Source organism: Fukomys damarensis, unplaced genomic scaffold (genome assembly GCF_012274545.1).
Source record: "Fukomys damarensis isolate Sample0158 unplaced genomic scaffold, DMR_v1.0_HiC HiC_scaffold_24, whole genome shotgun sequence".
NCBI lineage: Eukaryota > Metazoa > Chordata > Mammalia > Rodentia > Bathyergidae > Fukomys > Fukomys damarensis.
Genome location: NW_022900936.1, coordinates 28,285,691 through 28,308,888, shown reverse-complemented (window position 1 = coordinate 28,308,888; position 23,198 = coordinate 28,285,691). Strand labels below are relative to the sequence as shown.

At 34.6% G+C, this 23,198-nt stretch overlaps 2 protein-coding genes across 13 annotated transcripts in view; one reads left to right on the top strand and one right to left on the bottom strand.

The window, feature by feature from the left end:
* Nucleotides 1-23,198, bottom strand: part of Robo2 (roundabout guidance receptor 2) — a 1,584,609-nt gene that overhangs the window by 5,795 nt on the left and 1,555,616 nt on the right. For 8 of the 12 annotated variants that reach the window (XM_010645674.3, XM_010645673.3, XM_033768136.1 and 5 more), the window contains 3 exons: nt 21,416-21,621; nt 8,023-8,196; nt 1,395-1,655 (listed from right to left, as the gene is read on the bottom strand). In XM_010645674.3, coding sequence (XP_010643976.1) covers nt 1,395-1,655; nt 8,023-8,196; nt 21,416-21,621 — 641 coding nt within the window. The remainder of the gene's footprint in view (nt 1-1,394; nt 1,656-8,022; nt 8,197-21,415; nt 21,622-23,198) is intronic. The other 4 variants (XM_010645677.2, XM_033768138.1, XM_010645679.2 and 1 more) reach the window with 1 other exon arrangement.
* On the top strand, nt 17,234-17,605 carry LOC104877266 (transmembrane protein 11, mitochondrial-like). The gene has a single exon (XM_033768139.1). The coding sequence runs from the start codon at nt 17,234-17,236 to the stop codon at nt 17,603-17,605; it is 372 nt and encodes a 123-aa protein (XP_033624030.1).

Here is a 23,198-nt window from a genome sequence, read left to right as displayed (position 1 = left end):
ATACTTAATACTCTGAAACTTTCTCTTTTTGTTTCTTCTCATATTCTCCTACCTCCATCCCCACACACATTTACACTACATTTTTTTTGTTTGTTTGTTTTTTGTTTTTTGAGACAGGGTCTCACTATGTAGTTGAGACTGACCTGAAACTCGCTAGTCCATGCTGGTCTGGAACTCATAGCAATCCTCCTGCCTCAGCCTCCTGAGTGCTGGGATTTCAGGTGTGCACCACCATGCCCCGTTTACTCTACATTTTTTAAATTTGTATTTTTTATTTTTTTGGTACCGGGACTGAACTTGGGACCTTGCATTTGTGAGGAAGGCAGGCGGCAGAACCATTGAGCTAAATCCTTAGCCCAACATTTTTTTTCTATAAGCCATTATTAAGTGATTTGCTAAGTAATAAATGGTGACTGAATTTACTATTTCTCCTTATATAGTATTTAATGACAGGACCTATTTTTTTCTCACAGCTAGAATGGTGTAGCCTTCCTAAATGTTTCACTAGATCTAGATATTGACATTGTCACATTCTGACCCTTTTACAAATTAAATGTTCCAAACACTGGAGAAAAAGTTGTGACAAGATACAATTATGGGAAATGCATGGTGATAGGGCATATCTAGAAAAGATTGAGTCCAAATTAATAAATGAATGAATTCAGATAGAATTTCAAATGTTTCGTGTATGTTTATTGGTACTCAATGAACCCTATGTGAGATATTCCAGAAAATGTATTCCTATAATAGGTTTAAAAACTCACTCCCAACAATGCCAAAGCAAAAGTTATGACATTTATGTTGTATCATTTCCAGGAAGCTTGATTTATAAACAAGAACATTTTCTACCCAAGAGTTAACAATGGACTGCATTTAACCAGTTGGAGAAGGTATAAATTCCATTCAGACTTTTCCAACATGAGGACACTGGGCATTTACTTGTAATTTTATAGTTTCAATCGATTCACCTATGTGACTGAATTGAGTTCTACTTTCAAATGATTTGCTACATCAGTCAAAATGAGCAACTTGTTGAAGGCAGTGATAGAACTGACACAAAGGATGAATTTTAGTAGTCTTAAAGGTATAATATAAATAATATAAAGGAAAAAGAATCAAATTGCCTCCTGGGTGCTACTGATGAAGGCTGGAGGTCTCTTGGACTCAAAGACCCTAGGGATAGATTAAGTTGAGGAACAATCCCCTTGGGAATCAGCCTTAAAGTATAAATATTCCAGTGAGCTCTGCTGCAGAATCCTAACTCCAACTATTGATTTAAGGCAAGTGTACTCCAAGGCCCTTAAACAATTGCTGTTTCTAAGATGTTTGGTAGGAAAAACATGGTAACACTCCACACTTTCTTGGGACTGGGCAGAACACACCCGATCCAGCACCTGGTTTGTGTGGGGCTTTCCGGGTATCTTCTTGGCGTTCTGTGGAGCTTATCCATTCCTGGGTTTGTCGCTGCCACTCTAGAGAGGTTTTAGCTGGACACTCCAGTGAGCTCTTTGTGTCTTCTAAGTTGGATGCATGTTGTCTCTCTAGAGAGCTTCCTTTTCTCTCTGTTGAGTTTTCCAGGTTACCAGTATGCTGGCTCGGGCCTATTTGTTGCCTTAAACCCTGACCTGGTGGGGGATCTGGTGGTGGTGGAAGATCTAAAAAATTTGAATAATGTTTAGAATAAACTAAAATTTAATTAAAATACAAGTTTTAATTCAAGTTAAAAAAATAACCTTTGCCCTCCTACAAGTATCACCCATGCAAAAGAAAGCTGGGGTAAATAAGTCAATTATTGCTATCCAGAAAGCTCATTATTGATCTCAGTGCTGTCTTCCCACCACAGAATCATTGAAATAAAATTGACATGGTTTTATGCAATTATGAAACATGGAAAATGTTTTCAAGTGCACACGGGGGCTAACATTCAAGGTTAAAGGTCAGTCATCGTATATTTCAATTCATCGTCAGACCTCGTTCAAACTAGAAATGCTATGACAAAAAATAAGATCACTTGAAATTCTAGCAGTTGTGCTAATAAAAGTCTCTGAGACGAACAAATCTCTTCTGCCAATCTCCATAGGAAATTTCACCCTTGGGAAATTAAGAACTATACGCCATATCATATGCAATGTAAGATGGCCTTTGTTCACGTATGTCGCACATTTAGCAATAGTCAAAGGGTTAAACTAACATTTATTAAAGGCAATTAACATCTTATGTGACAACCAGTTCTGGCTATTTATTTCATGAGTTAACTGAGTTACAACTAATATATTATAATCTTCTATTGTATTAATTTTAATAAGTAATAACCAGTGCTCCGAGAACAGAGTGAATATGCTTTATGGTGCTAGAGTAGACAATATATCATAGAAATCTGAGATGTGGTGGAATAAATAATTTTCAGAAAACCTTTTAAAATTAAATATTGGATATGAAAAAATTAAAAGTTCAAGAATCAGCTAATTTTTCAAGATTTTCTAGCTCAGAGATCTTCACCTTTATATTTCGAATACCTTTGCTTGTGAAGTCATATTTCCTTCATACTTATAAGTATTACACTAGTTCTGAAATCACTAATAGAAGAATTAAAATTTTCTAAATGTTCATTTAAATCAGTTTATTAGAATTTTTCTTGCATAATATTTCAAACTTCTTTGGTCATCCTTAGATTATTTATAATTACATTATTTGTGCATTTGTGCATAACAACCATACATACATACTATATGCATATATAGGCAATTGTATCTGTAATGGAGGCAATTATTTCCCATGATATTTTTGTAAATGTTTCTAGTACTATTTTGTTTGTGAAATTTAAAAGGGAAAAGTATAAATTTCTTGCCTACAAAAGATAGCTTCCTGAAAGTCTAAACTGCTAGTTTTAAACTTTATTCTCTGCCTTATGAACAGAATGATTGTATCCTTCATTGAACAAATAAAAAGTTTCTAAATTGAAGAAGTATTTCTAATTCTTATGTATATCCTTATGTTAGATTATGAATTATTCACTATTGAAGGAAACAAGGTCTCTATCTGATAAAACAAAGTTGTATTTCAAACATTTCTTTCAAAACAAAGCACTAATAAAATATCAAGAAATTTGTTAAGTAGTTCAGTGAGTTTAGTATTTACATTCAGCACTGACTTTATTCCCTATACATTATTATATATGCACATTAATTATTTAATTTGCATTATTGGACTTAGACTGCCAGTGAGGAGAAATCATTGTATTTGCTTCCAAACATATCTTGTTATTGATTTTTATTCCCTATCAGAGCAACTTAATTTTTAAAATGGCCAAAATGGCGTCTGCTTATGTCAATTAAAATTCTGATGCCTATTTAACCTGAAATTATATAGCTTCTTAATTAAGTAATATCCTTGGACATTGTATCATCAAGAAGAAAAGATATTGTATGCAAACTGAAATAAATTAGAAAGAGACATGGAATTACAAATGGTTTTAGAAAAAATAAAAGTATATAATCAAATACATTTTTTTAAATTAAATTTATTATTCAATTCTATGTTGATTCATTTCAACCAAGTCAGTTTACTAAAGAGTATCTTACTGGCATACTGAGAATTAACTATTGTCAAGCAACAACAGTCCTCTGAAATGCATGCCATTATTATCTTCATTTTCTAGGTAAGAAAGTGGGCCACAAATAAATTCAGTGTAGTATTTCCAGTCTGGATCTCTCCTCCAGTGAATTCCAGAGTCATATAGCCAAATATACTCTGGAAATTCCAACTCGAAATTTGGTGGAATTTTCAAATTTCACATTATCAAAATTGAGCTGCAAATAATTGTTTATGAAATATGCTCCTTCTGAGGTATTCGTCTCAATTAGTGGCAATTTTATTCTGTGTGAAAACTATTAAGTGATCTTTAGCTCATATAGTTATATTATAGCTTATAGCTTATATTAATATATTTAAGAAATTCTGACCTCCAGAATCCAAAGTGTTTCATTGCTTCCACTAATTCTACCTTGCTATGATCAGCCTTCACCTACTCCTTACATTGCTTCTATAATCTCCTGTGTAATCATTTTTATATCGTTGCCTCATTTAGTACATAGCAACACAACAGTTGGTGTGCCCTTTTCAAAACAAAAACGTATAAGATCATCCCAGTCCTCTACCACACACACACACACACACACACACACACACACCCCTCCAAGAGTTTCCCATTCTAAATACTGTAGTGTAAAAGTATCACATCCTGGCCCTTGTCTGCTCACCTCTCTTCATATTCTATCATGGTGCTCAGCCCGCTTCAGCACACTGCTTCCCTGACTTTTTATCAAATAAGCCTCAGCATTTTGCTTGCTGTTCTTATTTCCTAGAATGACCTTTCCTTAGATACCAAGTATTATTTTTTCCCTTATATTCATCAAGTCCTTTCTCAAATGTCAGTTTGTAGTTGAGTTTTTGCCTTCATGACTCTGGTATTTCCAAACTTTCTTCCCTTTGTTTTTCCCCTGGTAATGATCATTCTGTTACACACTTTGTACTTTCAATAATATATTTGTCTGTCTTCCCCCACTAGCACGTAAGCTCTAGGAACCGTGGAATTTGTCTGTTTGGTTTCCGTTGCCTATAATATGATATACGCTTAATGAGTTGAATGACTAGACTCGTGAACACATGAATTTGCTCAAAGGTCAAAGATACAACACGGCAGAGCTGGGAAAGAGCCACTTCTCTGAACAAGGTATTAAGCACTAAGGGAAAGAGAGACAAAATTGGAAGGAGATAGGCTAGAGAAAGGAGTTTAATGGGTAGAGATCTTTCTTTCATTAGCATTGTTCAGGGTACTGGTTTCAAAGACTACTCTTTGACTCACTGTGTAAAGAGATGGCAGACTTTTATTCAGAAAAGTTTACTTAGGAAAGACTTTACATAAGAGAATACTCCTTAATTGTGTCTGGATTTTTGCAGTCTTTTGAAAAGAATAATATGTCCAGTCATTCCCAGTTCCTCGTATTGGATACAGAGATTGCTTTCCTATCCCAGAAGTTAGTTTGAAACCGTGGGATAGAATTCTTGCCAATGAAAAGTAAAGTGACTCTTGCCACTTGTCATTAAAACCTTCCAAAGATCACTCATGTTCTGTCTCCCCCTTGTTAAGGAATCATAATGATCCAATCATGAAAACGATGGTATCCCATACTGAAAAGGCCTACATACTTACATTACTGCTTAAAGGAGAGCCATGTGAATTTGACAGATCATTATGTCAATTAGAAAGAAATTTTTACTGTGCTAAGACTCTAAGGGTTAGAGGTTGTTTGCTAAAGCAACTAGAAACAATTACCTTAATTAATATAGCTATAAAAGAGTATTATAAAATCCATAAGGTAAAAGTTTTAGTGTATTTTTCTACAAAGTGAATGTTGCTAAGCCACAATCTTCCTAATTTGATTTTACATGAAGATTCTTCAAGTTATTCCTGACATGTGGATTCTTATCAAAAGCATTTGTTGTAAAATAACAATATTCTTAAGGATAATTTATAGAGTGGTGTTTAAAATAAATGTTCTTGTATCACAACTAAAATGCCTTTAGATTGAACAACTATGAAGACATGTAAGGCAAAACTTTCTTTGCCATATCACTATTTCTAAAATGTACCTACTAATAACACATAATGTATCACTATTTTTTAGAATGCTGGCATATTTGAACTCTAAGAATCTATTTTTATAAAGATAATCAATACGTTGATCATGATTTAGACCAGGAAGTAAATTGTTCTATGAAGCTATATAGAAAAATCTTGTAAAAAATAATAAGAAAGAGAACTATTTATTCTTTTGATTCAGATTCTATGTCATCCATATATTTTAGACACAGTCTTCAAGCATTCCTGAAAAAAACAAAGAAAATATTCAACTAATTTTTTTCTCTTGACATGATATTCAGAGCAGGAATTTTTTTTATATATATATATGAGAGGTTTCCTTTTATTTAGAGAGAATATCAAGGGCAAAGTCTATTTTAAGTGCTCAACTAATCTTCAAAGCATCTGAGGCAAAAAAGTAGTGGCAAGCATTTTTGTTTACCAAAAGATAACCATTTATAAAAAATTGCAAACAACCTCATTGAAATCCTAACCCTCATGTTTTATAGAAATTGTCCAATAAAAACAGAGAAAGCAGGAAAAATAAGCAAACTTGAAAGATTTTACAGTAAGCATGTTTGGCTTTTTAAGTCTTCTTAGCAGTAAAAGGTGATAAAAGAAAGTACAAAGATGGCTTCCAGTAAATGGCCCTACCTTGAAACAACAACACTTTTTTCGTTCCCAACCAGGCATCATTCTGTTCTATAGTAATAGGTCTAAGAATGTTAAGGATTAGATCATAGCTTCTTCAAGATAGATATATATATTAGATCCACAGATTGAGCTTCAAAAATACACATAACTGGCTTTTACACTAGAATAATGTGAATCTCCAGGATATATTTTCAGATTGTCCTAAATGGTTCTAAGATTCAGTTAGGCGTAATTCATTCTTTTGGTGTTTAGTAAAACAATACTAATACAAGTTTATATGCTTACAGAAGAAGGGAAAATAAATTTACTATTGAGTCTAACCTTATATTGAACAGTTTAAATGGATTGTTACCTTGTCTTAGAATAAAACTTGAGGATAAATATTTTTATTCATTCTTTAAGAGACATAAGAATTAAGTGGGAGAATAAGTGGGAAAATGTGAATAATACGCTGTGTTGTGTGGAACTGATGAAATACTAATACTGTTTTCTGAAGCTGGTAGTTTTTAGGCAAAGATTAGATGATATACAAAAATAAAAGAATTGAAACAGATCGTCAAACTACAGCTCATAGGCCCAAAGACCTGTTTTTGTCAACTAAACTTAATTGGAATTCAGTTACACCCCTATTTTTTTTACTTTCCAAGTAGCTATACTCATGGAACAATGGGAGTGTTGAGTAGCTGAGAAAGAGACCATATGCTCTTAAAACCACCCCTCAAATCACTATATGAATTTTAACAGAAAAATAAATTACTGACCCATTGTTTTGTTTGTTTGTTTTGGTACTGGGGTTCAAACTCGGGCCCTTGCACTTGCGAGGCAGGTGGCAGAACCACTGAGCCAAACCTCCAGCTACTGACCCATTGTTATGTCCCCTTAAATTCGCATGTTGAGATCCTGACCTCCGATATAATGGCATTGGAAGGACCAGGCTTTGGATGGTGATTAGGTCATGAAGACAGATTTCTCATAAATGGAATTAGTGTGTGTGTACAACACACCTTAGAAAGATCTCTTCTATCATGTAACAACACAACAAAAAGAGAACAGAAAGACAGCCCTCACCCAACACCAAATCTGTGAGCACCTTCAATTTTGACTTTTTAGATTCCAGAATTGTGAGAAATGAATTTCCAATGTATTTAAGGTTATAATAGTTAACACAGTACAAGCTGATGTAAGACATTTTTCTTCAACTACATGAGTGTGCTTTCAGCCCAGAAATTCATGGAACAGAATAGTTATTTCAAAATCCTTTCCAAAGTGAAATACAATCTAAGAGATTGTAAGTAATATCATAAATGTCCTGATGCCATAACAGCTGCACAAACTGTTTACATTTTCTTTTTTAATCTTTTATTTATTGATTGATTTTTGGTACTGAGGTTCGAACTCAGTACCTTGCACTTGCCAGGCAGGTGCAGTGCCATTTAATCTTAAAGTGAAATGTTTGCTAAAAAGCACTTAAGAGACAGAAGAGTAGAAAAATCTACACTGAAAAGTGGTATGGAGAATCTTTCTTGAGGCTTGGTAACATGGAATTAGTTTCAGATTGTTGGAAAGAGGATGCTTTATTTAAATATGACCATATGCTATGGCCAGGCTTCTGCCTTATTATGTCATGAGGCAGTGCTTAATCTATCAAAGCTATTTTCGTCTAAGTTAATGACTGCACAGACCACATCTCTTTGGTTAGGAGACAAGAATAGAGGAAATAAACTTACCATCTGTCATTCCTTCCCTTCGATGAGGCAATGCTGGCTGTTGGTCCATGCGCCCTCCCTTGTGTTTTTTGGTGGGCCTAGGTCTCTGACTTTGATTCAGGGCTGCACTGGTATTACTGTCAGTAGAAAATGGGCTGGTAGGTCGAGGTCTTTGAGAGGAGGTAAAGGCTTTTCCTAAAAAAGAAAAAGAGGGAATGGAGTGCAGAGAACATCATTACAATGACAGATACTGGATTCTGCCATATATTTCTGCTCTTCCTAAAACTAAGAGGTGAGCCTAACTAGAGATTCATTTTGGAAATATCAAATACTGATGCATCTCTATATGGTCCTCGTATTTAATTTGTCCAATTTCCAATGAACTGAAAAAATCCCACCCGTCAAATATTATTTCAAACAAGTGAACATAAGCAAATCTGCCAACCAAAAGCTCATTATTAGTTGATTATATTTTTATTTAAACTTAAAAATTTTAGTGTAATTTTCATAGATATTTGCAAATCCATTCAGCACACACTTTTCTAAACTAAAGAAGCTATTTCTGAAATAAATTGTGTACTGTTTTATTTATTTACTCAAATTTCATCCTTGGAAAATGTCTTAGAATAATTATATTTGAAATGTTACATGAACATTCTACTCAGATACATATGTTCAACTGACCTTACCAAGAAATGTACATTCATGATGTATTCTACATTTGTTTATTAGCAGAAACTCAATAACATCAGGAAACAGTAAGTTAAAATCACTTTGTATATCCAAAGTTTAATAGGTGTTTTCTGAAGAACATTATTTGTATCTGAGCAGATTCTTAATTCTCACTGCAAAATGAAATGTGTTACTTCATTTGTGATTTAGTATATATAGTATAGAAGGAAATTTATTCTAGGGAAAGGTTAGCTAATAAATTTTTAACAGCTTATTATTTTAATATTGTGTTTATTATAGTAAGAGCGGCCTGGTTTATGTGCATGTATTTATTCTCGTGCATTTTTTTTTGTCTCATACAAAATTATTATAAATAGTTACATTTTCCTAAGTCAGTTTGGCATGATATTGCTTAATGCTTTATTAGCTATTAGCATACATGCAAGAAATGCATTTCTGCCATCAAATTTATTAGTTTCCTTGCATTTTCTCACTGCTCTGTTTACAGCTAATGCCATGAAAAGGACTCAGGCAACATAAAGTTTTTGACTTACGCTTTATAAAGCAAGAGAATTCAAATAACAGTTAACTTACAACATAGTTTAGATGCTATATGAAAATAAACCTTTGCAGTGCTTGAAAAATCTTTTTTATTTTGTTTGAAAACTATTTAATGTAAGCTCAAAAGAAATATCAATGGTATACTTTAAAAGGAAATTTCAAGGTTCATTTTTATCACTTGAAAGTTAGCAAAGCATCAAATTCATTTTCATTTACAATTTGAATACTAGTAAGATTTAAAAAATGTGTTTAGGTTAGTTTCATTACTTTTAGAAGACATTTCAGTTTAATTCATATATTACTTCCCTATAAGTACAGTTAAGATGTGTACATACAAATATAAGGACACACATAATGCCAAAGTTACTTTTTATCTCCAACAAACAAAAGATTATAATTTACTGGTCTATTATTATAGCTAACCTGGTGTTTCTTTGAGGAATAAGCAGAATATGAAAAATTACATAATTGACCTTAGATTAAACCTTATTCTTAGTAATCAAAATTAAATGACTATAAAGAGTAATATACAGGTAGTCATCATTTTATTTAATTTGCAAATGCAGTAGGTTTATCTTTAATTAGCATCCTTTAAATCATAAGTTATTTTGTTAGAATTTCAGCCAAACAATTAATATGACCATCCATTGTTTGAACTGTTAGACAGACAGCGTTAGGCCTGTTCACCCCATGCTGAGGAAACCTTCCCAGAAAATGCATTTGCAGAAAGAAATGGGCAGAGCAAAGTAATGGAGATAAAAGCTGAATAATTTTAATCACTAGGTTCATTATTGATTGTGTGAGGATTTTGCAAAGTGTGAATTATTGAAAATTCAATGGTAATCTTAGTTGCTGCTTTGTTGTAATATAAAAAAGGAAGCATATTTCAGTTAATCAGCACAGCTATGAAGAGAAAGGATTAGAAAGTGGTGAGTAGACTATTTCTGGCTCTGTAAAACTAACATCAGAAGAGAGTTCTGGTAACAGAGCATCCAAACTGTGTTCATGCATATTAAAGAAAGCCCTGCAATCAGACTCTCTGAGGATAAAGTACAGGAGAAAGAAGGTCAGTGTCTAAAGGACAAGATTCTCTCATGCAAAGAGTGTTGACTTGGAGTCTACCAACCTGTTTTTGTAAGGCTGGTTCCATCCAGCCTAAAACCAGCTTTATCTGCTGCTGCCACCAGTGCTTGTGCAAAACTGCCGCTGGCAAAGATGGAGCCATCTGAGGAGCTACCTACACTAGATCTACGACTAGAAAAGTTACGATCCTCATCAGATGCAGAGCCCCATCCATTTACCATTGAACCTAAAAACAAATGTAGTTGTCTAGTGAGTTGTATACATTGAATATCTTATCTTCTTGTACACACTATACTAATGAGCAAGGAGGTTGCCCCAACACCCTGCTTTACCTTTGAAGTTTTATCCTGAGTTCTTTAGCCACGTATCCACGTTTTAAAGATTCTCAGTGAGGAAGAATGATGCTAGATTAAAATCTGCATCCTTTTGCAGCAATGAATAAGACATGTTCTAAATGATTCAATTATTACATGAAAGTTTACATGCTTAGTTCTCCAAAAAGGACATTTTATCAAAACAAATCAGCGCTTTAACACCACTCAGGGATTTAGTTGAAAAACAATGTAAATATGTTTTAAAGTTAGTTGAGGCTCCAGTAATAATCTGTATAAATATTTGTATCTCAGCTATTGTAAATACACTTCTCTATTATCAAAGATATAGAATTATTTCAAGATTTTAACATAAAAAATCACTTGAGAAATAGCAAAAAAACAAAAAACATAGACATTCTTAAAACAATAAACATAGAGCATAAGGAAAATGTATTTTATAAAAGTTGTATTAATTCCAACACTCACTATGCTTTCAATTTTTAATTATTTGAAAAACTGCAGTTGTCTCTTTAATACTAATACTTATCTTTAAAACATAACCTCTAGAAAAAGTATCACCAAAATTAATATGGATTTTTTTATGTAAAAGGCAATGTGGCAGTACAGGAAAATAATTTTAGTTTTATGTGTAAGGAACCATTAATTTTGAAGAAATTGACAAATACCTTTATTCTTAACTTTCTAGAAAGTCATGAAACATTTTACATATTTTCTTAGAAAAAAGCATACTAGGAACTTATTACTTAATACAATTGATATTATAATATTTACTTCAGTTGATATACCATTAAGTTATGACACAACAAAATACCAATTATTATTCTGATTTTTGTTAGGAAAGTGACAAAAACACTATTTAGAGAAAGTTTATTTAGGATTTCTAAATAAAGCAAACACATATGCACAAGAAAGAGTTGAAAACCAAATGTTACAGAGAATTTCTCCTTTTCTTCAATATTTAAGAGACAGCACTTTGGTTAGGAGTATTGCCATGCAGAATTTATATTTTCAATCAAGGTGCCAGGATACAATAACATGGATTTATGCACTCTCAAGATGGAAAAGACAGAAACTGAAGGGTTTAGAATGATCTGAGAAGTTAAAAGCGTGTTAAGTGTAGCAGAAAAAGATAGAGTCTTGATTCTAATTGCCAAAAGCACACAGATACACTTTTTACTTTCCAAATAAATTCCCTTGACACAGGCCACTGCAGGGAATCTGAGATAACACCAGCAACTGAGCTCCTTGGAAAGATTCATTTCTAGGTTAATAATCACAAGTCAGGGACCAACAGCCCAAAATGAAAGAAGAAATGATGCAATAGGCCTTGCAATACAATGCTACAGTAGATAAGAAAAAATCAAAGTGTTTCAGTCAGGGGTCACAAAGGAATATGATACTCTGGATCTGAGAATAGTTTTAATACATTTGAAAGCTCAGTTCCAATCCTCTCCATGTGCTCTTTTCTGTTATCCTAAATGCTCTCACTTTCCAAATAAGCATCTCTTTATTTTCATCTCTAAACTCCTTCCAATTTACTTCTAAATCCTTCTTTCTCAGTGTTGGTTGAATTATCTTTCTGAATAACTTGTAATGCTCTTTTGCTAATTCATTTCAAGTCTTACGCAGTCCACCAATGTCACTTCCAAACTGCTCCTTCGATCTTTTGAGCCCCTTCAATATTAAGACAAGTCTACCTTTGTTCTGTTTTACAGCCAGGGAAGTCTTTGCCTCACCTATACATCACCTCCTATTTCATTAGAATACTTCTGTATCACTGCCAACTCTGTTAACCACTGCCAAACTGCAAAGTCTAAATGAAGCACTTTCTACCTCATTGCCTTAGTTCTACCTCATCTACAATTTTATGTGAGGAAAAATAAGTCTTTCATCTTTGTTTGTTTGTTCAAAACCTTTGTATGCAGTAGTGTATCATTTCACTACCTATATTACTTTTTGCTGCATATGTATGTTTTCTCTTCTTTGAAGGAGAATTCTAGAAGTTAAGAACTAACTTATTCATTTGCAAATCTCTTATACAAGGGGCACTGTACAGTAGAAATTCAACAAACACTGAACATTCTGAATTCAGAGCATTTAACATTTCCAGTATTCACTAAATTTATGTGTGTTTCTATTTGATATATAATTTCTCAGTGATGACCTTGTCTTCATTGGAAAATGAATGCCCTCATAAGTAAATCTAGAAAATGTAATGAACAAGGAATAGAATGTTCATGAATCCTCATTGCTTAATCAGTCAAAGAGAAAAAAGCAAGGTGATCAAAATCTAAAATTAGAAAGTAAGAAATAGTGTATGTATATAACTTTTATTATATAATAATTTATGCTATAAAGGAAAATAGTTATATATTATTTATGCTGTGACACACTTCAATGTTAATATTTACTGATATTTTATTCAAATTAAGATAATGAATTTATATTAAATGACAATTTATTATTCATGTTTTTTTTTTTTTGGTCCCGGGGATTGAACTCGGGTCCTTGTGCTTGCAAGGCAGGCCACCGAACCCAAGCTAAATCCCCAGGCACACCTACCCATCTTAATGCACTCAGCTCAAAACTGTTTGTTCTTTTAAATTATTTCTCTATTATGATCAGGCAAGAAATACTCAAGTCTGTTTTGTTTCCTTTCTGCATGCTGGTGTATGGTTCCATCCTGAGGATTTAAAATATGGACAAATTTAGTCTCTGAACCTGAAAACTCAGGGGGGAAAAAAAAACACCACAGTAACATTACCAAAGAAATGCCACCTTTAAATCTAACTAATAGAGATTAGCTTAACTTTCCCCCACAAAAAAAAAACATTTTTCCTTCTTGTCAGTGAGTCCATACACACATTTACCATGCTCTAAACAAATACTATCTGTCTTTGTCTTGGACTCACTCTTTATGGCTTCTACTATGTCTTCAAAAATCTTATTTATGCAGTTTTTCCTGATACTTCTTTTTATCTTCTCTGGGAAGAGGCAGCTGCATGGAAGGTAGGACTTCAAGTGAGGTTAGGTAAATAGACTGCACCAGCGATCTTTACTTTTCATACTTCTCCTAAGAGCAGAGATTAGAAAGGTGACTTCAGAGCAGAAGAGACAGATAGCATAGATATATTGGACCATTGTAGGCCATGAGAACCCTAACCGCCATAAGTGAAAGAGAGAAGGCAAAGAACACAGAATGTAGTACATTTCTTCTTTTTATCGTTTTGTTTCTCTATCTTTCATGTCCAACAAATTCCCCTCTGAAATGGGAGTATATTATATAGAATGGGTGCATTTGTGGGGAATATTTTTAAAGCTATCAGGCCACATTCCATGAATAAAATGTATATAAAATATAATAAAGCTATGCATATATAGTTGCTAAAATTTAGGTAAACAGTTACCAAGAAGGAAAAAACAAAACAAAACAAAACAAAAAAACAAAAACCAAAGAACAGGAGACAGTGATGGGAAGAAAAATATTAATTCATAAATTAAAACTCAGTCATTTTTTGAATTACTGTTTTTTCATAAAAGTAGACAGAAACATGAAATTCAAAGTAAACACCAGAGTAAAGCATGCAGCCACAAATTTGGCACAAATTGTAAGAATTTATAGCCATTTGACAGGTTATACTCTCAAACATAATCAATACATATTTAAACATTTAATGAAAAATGAATTTATGTCAGATACCCAAATTTATTTGTGATCACATTTTCAATCCTTCCAAATTTCTCAGGTTTAAAATTGTTGAAAGGCCAAAAAAAAAAAATCTCAAATTTATTCAAGCTGCTAAAGAAGAACTGCACGTAAGACATTAAGTTGTTGCTCACATGTTACTGAGCATAAAATACCATGATAAAGTGGCATCTTGCTGTGTCTCTATTACATCTTCAGCACTAAAATTAATTTATGATCAGTCATCAATTCATTTGCATGTCATTTTATGCTAAATCCTTCCTTGCTGATAAATGCTTATCCTTAGATCCATTAAGCTAGAGTAAAGTCTGTGCTTTATAATATGACCCTGCTAATTGTTGCATTACCATTTTTATGAGATACAAAAACCAACAGTTCCCCATTTTTTGAGCCAATATTTAATTCAGTAGTTCTTCCTATTGAGTGCTATTTGTCTAAGTACCTGCTAAGTACAATCTTCACTTATAAATGTCTTTGGTCAATCAGTTCAGATACTGACTTCTGTAGAAAATGTCTCTAGTCTCTAGAAGTTCCTTTTTCACTCAAATATATGAAATATACAACTATTACATCCACATCTGTAACACATAGAAGCAAAATTTCAAAAGAAGCATTAAGGATCTCTTCCTTGGTACTTTTTGTTACAACTATCAACTTGTTTTACCTCAAAATGATACATATAATATTTACTTTTTTGTAGTATATATTTAGTTTCTTTTCAAAGACATTGGAGCTGTTCAGGTAGTCTAAGAATATCACTTCATTACTTTTAGCAATTCACTGACATTTCCCATAATACTCAAATTATTATTCTAAAGTTTCTGCAGCAAAAGCGAAGCTTCAGGTCAAAATGTTCAGTGGCCAATGCTCTAACAGCCAGGTGGTCAAGTCAGACATTTAAGCTACCTGGTTTCATTGTTTTCAGAGTAATCTGGGGTGAGAGAAAAATCTCCAGAAAAATCTCCGAAGACATAAAACAGAAAATACAGAGCCACAATTTCCTCTCCACTCTTGCATTCACGAGGGGCCCAGCAGACAAGGGAACTTTTATTCCTTTACTTAACAATACTCCCTCTAGGCCTTTCTGTTTGTGATCACCAGGGCAATTAGAATCTCGGCCTCAAGTTCAGGACATCTTCTGCCTTCTTTCCTGTTGCCTTCTGTTTCTTTTGTCATGGTGGTGTCATTAAATTCAGGAAACACTTACCCTTGAATCCCACTGAGGAAATTACAAAAAAAGTGTTGAAGCTTTTCCCCTCCCTGTTATCCAAAAATAGTGGATTTGGCTTTTAGGAAGAAAATATGACAGGCATATTTGTGAAGAATCAATTCTTTGTGATTATATTCTAGCTTAAAATAGTGTGCAAAGTCCCACAATAAAAGCAATTCTGTACTTTATTACAACCAAATAGTTGTATGTTATAGGCATAAATTAAAATAAAACTTATAAAAATGAGTTTGCCTTTAAAAGGTCTGGCAGCATTGAATTTTGTTAAGTCACGGTAAAGGAACATAGAGCTAAATATGTGAAATAATAAAATCACATCTAAAAATTAATCTTTTGATCTTGACAAGTTCACAGTGGTGAAGGACTCTTTGCAGAGATAAAATTATACTGAATTCTTATAAATATATACCAATGTTTATAGGAACAGAACTCATAACAGCTAAATCTTGGAAGCTGTCTATATAATCATTGACAGATGAGCTGATAAAGAAAATGTGTTATTTATACACAGTGGAGTACTACTCTTCCAGAAAGAAAGATAATCTTGGATCATGTGTAGGAAAAAGACCATAATGTTAAGTAAGCAAATCAGACAAACAAGTTTAAATATCACACGGTTTCTCTTATGTAAGAAAGCCAGACTAAAAATAAAGAGCAAATTAAAGGCAATAGAAAGTAGGGAGACAGACCTTTCTCTAAGAGAAAGGAGATCAAGAGATGGAGAGAGGGAAATAAAAACAGGAAAAGAGATGAAGAAAGGAATTAGAGTCTGCTGTGTATAGGTACTGAGTTCCCACAATATTGTAAACATTATGTGCTATAAATGTACTAACAAAGAAAATGATCTAAAAATAAATCATATCTACTCATCTATACACATACACATATGAGTGTGCACACACACAGGACGATGCACATGTAAGCACTGATCAGAGCATTATTTTCCTCTCAGCGATGCTAATTTCTAGAAAAATTAGACTAGAAAAAAAAACAGCATTTGTGGAGCAGGAATCATTGTAGTTTAGCTTTAGAATAAGACTGATTTTGAACATTGTTCTGGCCACTCATCAGGTGAGTGACCTTGAAATCCCTCTGTGACTCACTTTCTTTATATAAAAGTAAAAGCAGAAATAATGCTGTTTTGAGGTTTAAATTGTCAATATATGGTGCAGCTTTAGAACGGGGGTAGTACATTGTTTGCTCTAACATGCCAGATACTAAGTATTGCAGGCTGTTCTACATTTGTCTTTATTTGTGTTTTTTGTTATTTCAGAACAGTACTGCCAGCATTTCTAGCAAGGGCCCCATGATTCTACTCCAAGCCGCTAGGACCCTTCAGAAAAAAAACATAAATGTACAGGTGTTCCGCTCTGCAGGTGGTAGGACTTGCAGGCACCATTATCATTGGAAACTTGTTAGTACCTACTTAGCTATCAGGAGAGAGAGGTGAGATACTCAGGCCAAATATGTCAATAAAACTAGACTGAAAAAAAAAAAAAGAAAGCTTGCTGTCCCCTCAATGCAAGACGGGGATGCACCAAATGTCTCCAAGATGGCCACGTGGGGAAGGAGGCGTCTGGGCCCAGGAGGCATCAGTGACAGCGTCCGACAGAGGGTGACCTTGTCAGCCACAGGCTACTGCATGAGATGTACAATGAGATCCACAAAGGCGAGAATGCCCAGGACCAGTGTGAGTACGAGCTGGAGCAGGTCCTGGAAGCCCAGCACAAACACACTGTGTTGGGGCCCACCGAATGGGTGAGACAGGGCACCGATACCTGCCTAAGACTGCTGTGCTGGAGAGCACTGCCACTGCATTACTCCCACTATATCTCTTTGCGCGCTGGAGTGCTGAGCTTGGCCCGCTGCACCCTCTATGGGATCTCCTGGCATTTTGACCATGGGGAGCACGATGCCTATAAACCGTCTCGACTGCCCCTGCACATGCTCACCCCCTCTGCCCCAGTGGTGCTGGTCCGGAAGGACTACTGCACAGGAAGAGACTGCACAACACGATAGCACTGGCTGCCCAGGTGTACTGTGCCAAGATTTACAAGCTCTGTGCTGTGTGACTCCAGTGACTAGGAAGCGGAACAGAACCACACAGCCTGCAAGAGACAAGAGGATGCAGAGGTTCTTTGGCCAAGGTATTTTGCTCTGGGAGGCAGCGGAGCCTGGGAGGGTGTTTGGTTTAATATTTGTTGTTGTTGTTGTTGTTTAAAGAACACAGATGGTGGGTGTACCAAGGAGTTTTTCAGCTTATGACAAAAATGTGGATTTTCAAACCCCTGAGGGGGTTTGAGGCTACAGAAGTGGACTGTGGGGGGGAAGCGAACACCTCTGAAGGGGGTGCGAATGCGCTTGGGGGTCGGTGTCTTTAAGGATATTGTTGAACTGTACCATTCCGAGCCAACCAGAAGCTATTGACTATTAAAACTAAAAGAATTAAAAAAAAAAAGGGTTTCCTTAAGAGCTTTTAAAATGCAAAGATTGTCGACTCACTGAGCCACGTGAAAAAACAGGCCACTGCTAAGGGAGGCTTATACTTACTAGGGACTAAATACTTGCTACTTACTATATAGCTATTATTGCTGTGATTATTGAATCTAAATGCTTAATCAAGTGATTAGAAGTAATAAGGATAAATGTTTGCTATTGAAATAAATACGTAAGATATATATGAATGCAAATCTATACTTTCATTACTGAGTTCATGGAGCATGGAGCTATAGATAGTCTCCTCCTGTTTTTTTTTTTTTTTCTCAAGAATGAGCATTTCAAATTTTAAGAAGTCCTTCACAATTTATTTAGTTGTGTTCTGTTTGCTTGGTTGGTTTAGTCTGGTTTGACTTTTTGAGACAGGCTCTTGCTATGTAGTTTAGATTGCCCTTGACTTAACCAGGCCGTCAGGCTGGCCTCTTACTCACAGCCAACCTCCTGCCTCAGCCTCCCCACCGCTGGGATTACAAGCATGTGCCAACATGTCCAGCTATTTAGTTGTTATAGAAACATTTGGAATTAATATGAATATTTCTTTCCAAAGATGGACTCTGTAGCTTGTTGAAACATGATTCTCTCTAATGTGGCAGCTGTTGGGTACATTATGTCCAAGTAAACACCTTCATAATTTTATACGTAGGCTTGTAGCCCAGTGTCACTGGACCAACATTCTAATAGGCTTTAGAATTTCAAGAAATGGAACCCATTTATTTACTAAAAACAGTCATTAATTTAATAAAAATGAAAATATTGGGAATTTCAATTGAAAATAATGACTAAGTTACACTACCAGCATGTTTCGAATCCAGAGTAACTGATGGAATGATCAGAATCCTCTCTGGAGGCACTCACCATCCTACAAACGTCAGAGTCAAGTGAAATACAGTACTGCATGTTGTACTGTCTGCTTGTTTCAGCACCATTAAACTAGCCTTAAGCATCCTAAGACAAAATAAACATTTTAGGGCAATATTCCTTCACATGTTGATTTCTATAACATATCTTCTCTATGTACATCCACCTGAAGGTTATCCTCAGATAGATTGCACATGAACCCACATCCTAGTACATTCACACACCTTAATGCTCTCACAGAAATTCACTTATACACACTCAATCTCTCTTATGACCCCATCCATATCCCCCTACATATGTATACATGCACTCTCTCTCTCTCTACACAAATGTATACATGAATACACTGACACACCCAATGCCAGTGATGGTGAACCTTTCAGAGTTTTCAATGATACGAACAGCCAGCTCTGGCATGTGTACAATAAGTTCACCCTCACTGCCCTGTACCAACACTTCCCTACATACACTTAATCACACTCTCTACACTCTATGTACACTCACCATCTTATCTACACTTCTATACATATTTACACTCACACATTCCCACATCCTACATGTGCACACACACTCTAGTACACTCATCTCTGCTACACACACACACACACTCACATACCCTCATACTCATTAATTACACTGAGATACGTATACACAATCCAGAAAGCAAATTAAACCTTTGACCAAACTTTGTTCTCAAAGTTACTATTGTGTACAAATACACAAAATGGAGGCTGTTTTATTTAGCTATTTTAGTAGCAAGGGAAACTTCTATTAAAGAGATGTTTTATTCATAGGATAAATTTATTCTGGAATACATACCTAAACATCCTCAGGTTTTTCCTACATGGCAGTAATTAAGCAGCGAATTCAAATAGGAAAACAGACTTTATTTTCTTAGTAATAAAAACTTCATTTGGATTGAACTTTATATTAGCTACAGGAGAAATGCAGATTTCTGGAACCACCTTCTCATTAGACAGCCTAACTTACTCCTAACAGGTGAATATGTAAAAGTACAAAATAGCATTCGCCTGATTTATAGAGATATTTATTAATTTGTTTTCATTATAGTTAATACAAAGAGTATATAGGCTACAGCTGACTTATTATTCTCGCAGTTTTTTACTGCATTACTAAAAGAGTTCAATAACATTAGTGAAATATGCAAAATATGCAGAACTTTAACCAAAAAGAGATTATGCTAGAAATCCAGGCAAAGAGGCTTGAAATAATAGTGCACTAATAAGTCTGGTCTCTGATTTCAAATATTTTAACTTTTGCTCCATCACCTTCATTTAGATATGGGTTTCAAATCACAGCAGTAGATCTGAAGGTTTAAAAATCTTAGTAAATTATAGTAAGCAGACCAGCCCCCAGGTAAAGTGAAAAACTAATACATCACACATTCTGTAATTTCGAAGGGATGCAGAGGAAAATCACAGGTGATAACACTTCTTCACTACTCTCATAAACCGGTGTCCACGAGTGCTTGCAGAAGCAACGTATCGTACAAAACTCTGTAGAGGCTGGGAAGCACTTGGAGTAAACAATGAATTGAGACTGGGATAAAACACCTTTTAAGATAAAAGATGCCATCAAAGTAAATACAGATGGCATGATTTTCTGAGAAGATTTAATGAAATGCAAAGAACAGACATCAGTCAGTTGTAGGTATGTCTTCTAGTCATGTAATAGCCATTCTTGTGTGTCAAAAATGGATAACTGGGTTACTCAATTGAAATAGTCAGTTTTTACTTTCCTCTATATACACTGTGTAAACAGTTAGATTTGAAATTTAATTTGTACCCTTGGAAATAGGCCATGTGTCAGGCCTATGATCATAACAGGGCAGTGCCAACTGAAGGCTTTCACCTGGTGAACAAGGCAAGAGGGAGCCAAAGAAGCAAACATTCAAAATGATTATACTACTTGGAGAGGAGCAATTACTGGATTCACCAATGTGAGGTTCATAAACGTATGCTTTATCACACTATAGATTTTCCACTCTAAAAATACTTTGTGTAACCTAAGAGAAGCTTATTCTGAAGACTTGCTTATTTTCATCAGTGAATTATTTTACAGAGTGAAATATCAAGAAGTGCTTTAAGATTGCATTCACCATGTGTGTTGCTCCTGATATACATAATATATTATTTCTAAAAAGTCAAGGTTTTTTTTTTTTATGTAAGAGACTTGGTTCCCTAGCAGAATGAACTTTGCATGAAAGCTCTGGATATAATTGAGTTTTCTTTCATGTCTTTAAAGCTTTTTAAAATTCATGAATTTTCTTATCATTTTTGCAGCAAAGCAAAAGTGTTTCTAAATCCTTTTTGAATTTTGTGTTTAACATTACCATATTTAAAATGTTACAGAAATAGATGGAGGGAAATAAACTTACATAAGAAAGTATTTGATTTTTGATGCATTTTAATGCCTCAAAGAGGTTAGTTATAGCTATTAAATCAGTTCTATTACCTGTCACAGAGCTGTCTAGATTGTCCATACTGGATCCCGGTGTTTGGTCCAGTGCTCTCAGAGGCCTGGGGATTTCTAAAGCTTCCTCTTCATCATCAGCATCATCATCTGGAACATCTGTTTCCAAATCAGAAATCAAGGCTCCGGACACGTAACCTAATGGTGGAACAGGGGGCTGTGGAGGTTGATTATTGCTTTGAATGTGCCTAGAATTCAAATGAAAGAAAGAAAGAAATTGTACTAACATTCAATACAATTGTAATTCGAATTAAACGGGATGCTTTAGTATTGGATACTATCTTTGTTACCATTAACTAATTTTGGAAAGTACAGTGTTCTCTTATATTCAGAAGAGACAATGAGCTATGGACACATGCCTTAAGAAACAATAACATAGGCTAACACATTCCTCTACTTATATTTATAGGATAATACACAGAGAAAATATAGACATAATATTTTTGTATAAATGTCACCCAAAGGACAATAGGAGTATCTGTCACAAGTTGACCTCCTCAAAAAAGGAATGCAATTATTTTTCAATTTAGTGATGAAGTTCTACTTAACCTATGTTACCTATGAGCTTTCTGGCCCCAGTGAAGAAAAGATGTCACTTAGAGTCTGGTGCCTCCTGGGCACCTTCCCCTTTGGCAAACCTCCCACCCCAGCAGATTCTTTCTGCACAGCACCCCTCACATCAGGCAGGGTGTTTGAGAGCCCTGTTTAGGGCAGGCACAGCTTCTTGGTGCTCTATCTTCCTACTTTGAATCTGGCTCACTCACTGGAGTGTTTAATTCCTCTAAGGCAGAAAAGATTCACCTCAGCTTTCTCTGTGTCCTGAATAATAAGTTTATTAAATAAATCCTTTACAATGAGTGAATAATGTAATCTCAGCTTTTTGAAGGAAGTTGACATGTGTTATCAGCCCTCTTTTAGGTCTTAGAGTGACAAAACTTAAGTGACATATTTAAAATCATTGGTTAACAAAATGTGTAGCTGGATCCTGAGATTCAGTTGATTTGATTTGAAATTACACAAGGGATACTTTTAACTACAAAATGCTCAACAAAAGTAATTCATCATTATCAGTAACTGCCTTTAAAGAGTGAACATACCACATGTTTTGACCAAATGAGCCTTTGTATTACCTTCGTACAAGAGTATTTTAAAGATTCTTTTAGTTGAAGAGAGATTCAAAAGTAAATATAAGGCATTTTACTATTGTTTTATAAATTAAAGATGTAAGATCATGTCTCTTCTCATTTGCGTTTTTGGGAAATATTATACAGTCTTCTAGAACTTACATAATATTCATCTCCCAATTGTACTCTTGAATATGTAACCTAATCCAGTGTTAAAAGGATTCTAGATCTTTTCAAGTTGAACAACTAATATTGTTAGTGATGGAGGATACCACAATATGATGAGACCCAAATCTCCAGTAAAACAGACCAGGAATTGGAGGTTCCATGTTACCTGTAGCATTCGTCACAATTCATTAATTAAAAAGTCAAAAAGAATTTAACATGAAGGTTTTCAGTTTTTGGCCATTCAATATGATGTTGGCTGATGGTTTTTCATAAATAGCCTTTATTAAATTGAGGTATAGACCATCTATTCCAATTTTTTGCAGGGTTTTTATCATGAATGGGTGTTGAATTTTATCAAATGCTTTTTCTGCATCTATTGAGAGGATCATATGGTTTTTGTCCTTGACTTTGTTAATATAATGTATTACATTCACTGACTTTCGTATGTTGAACCACCCTTGCATCTCTGGAAT

Excerpts from the sequence above, each read along its gene's own strand:
- LOC104877266 (XM_033768139.1), top strand. The coding sequence starts at position 17,234 with ATGTACAATGAGATCCACAAAGGCGAGAATGCCCAGGACCAGTGTGAG.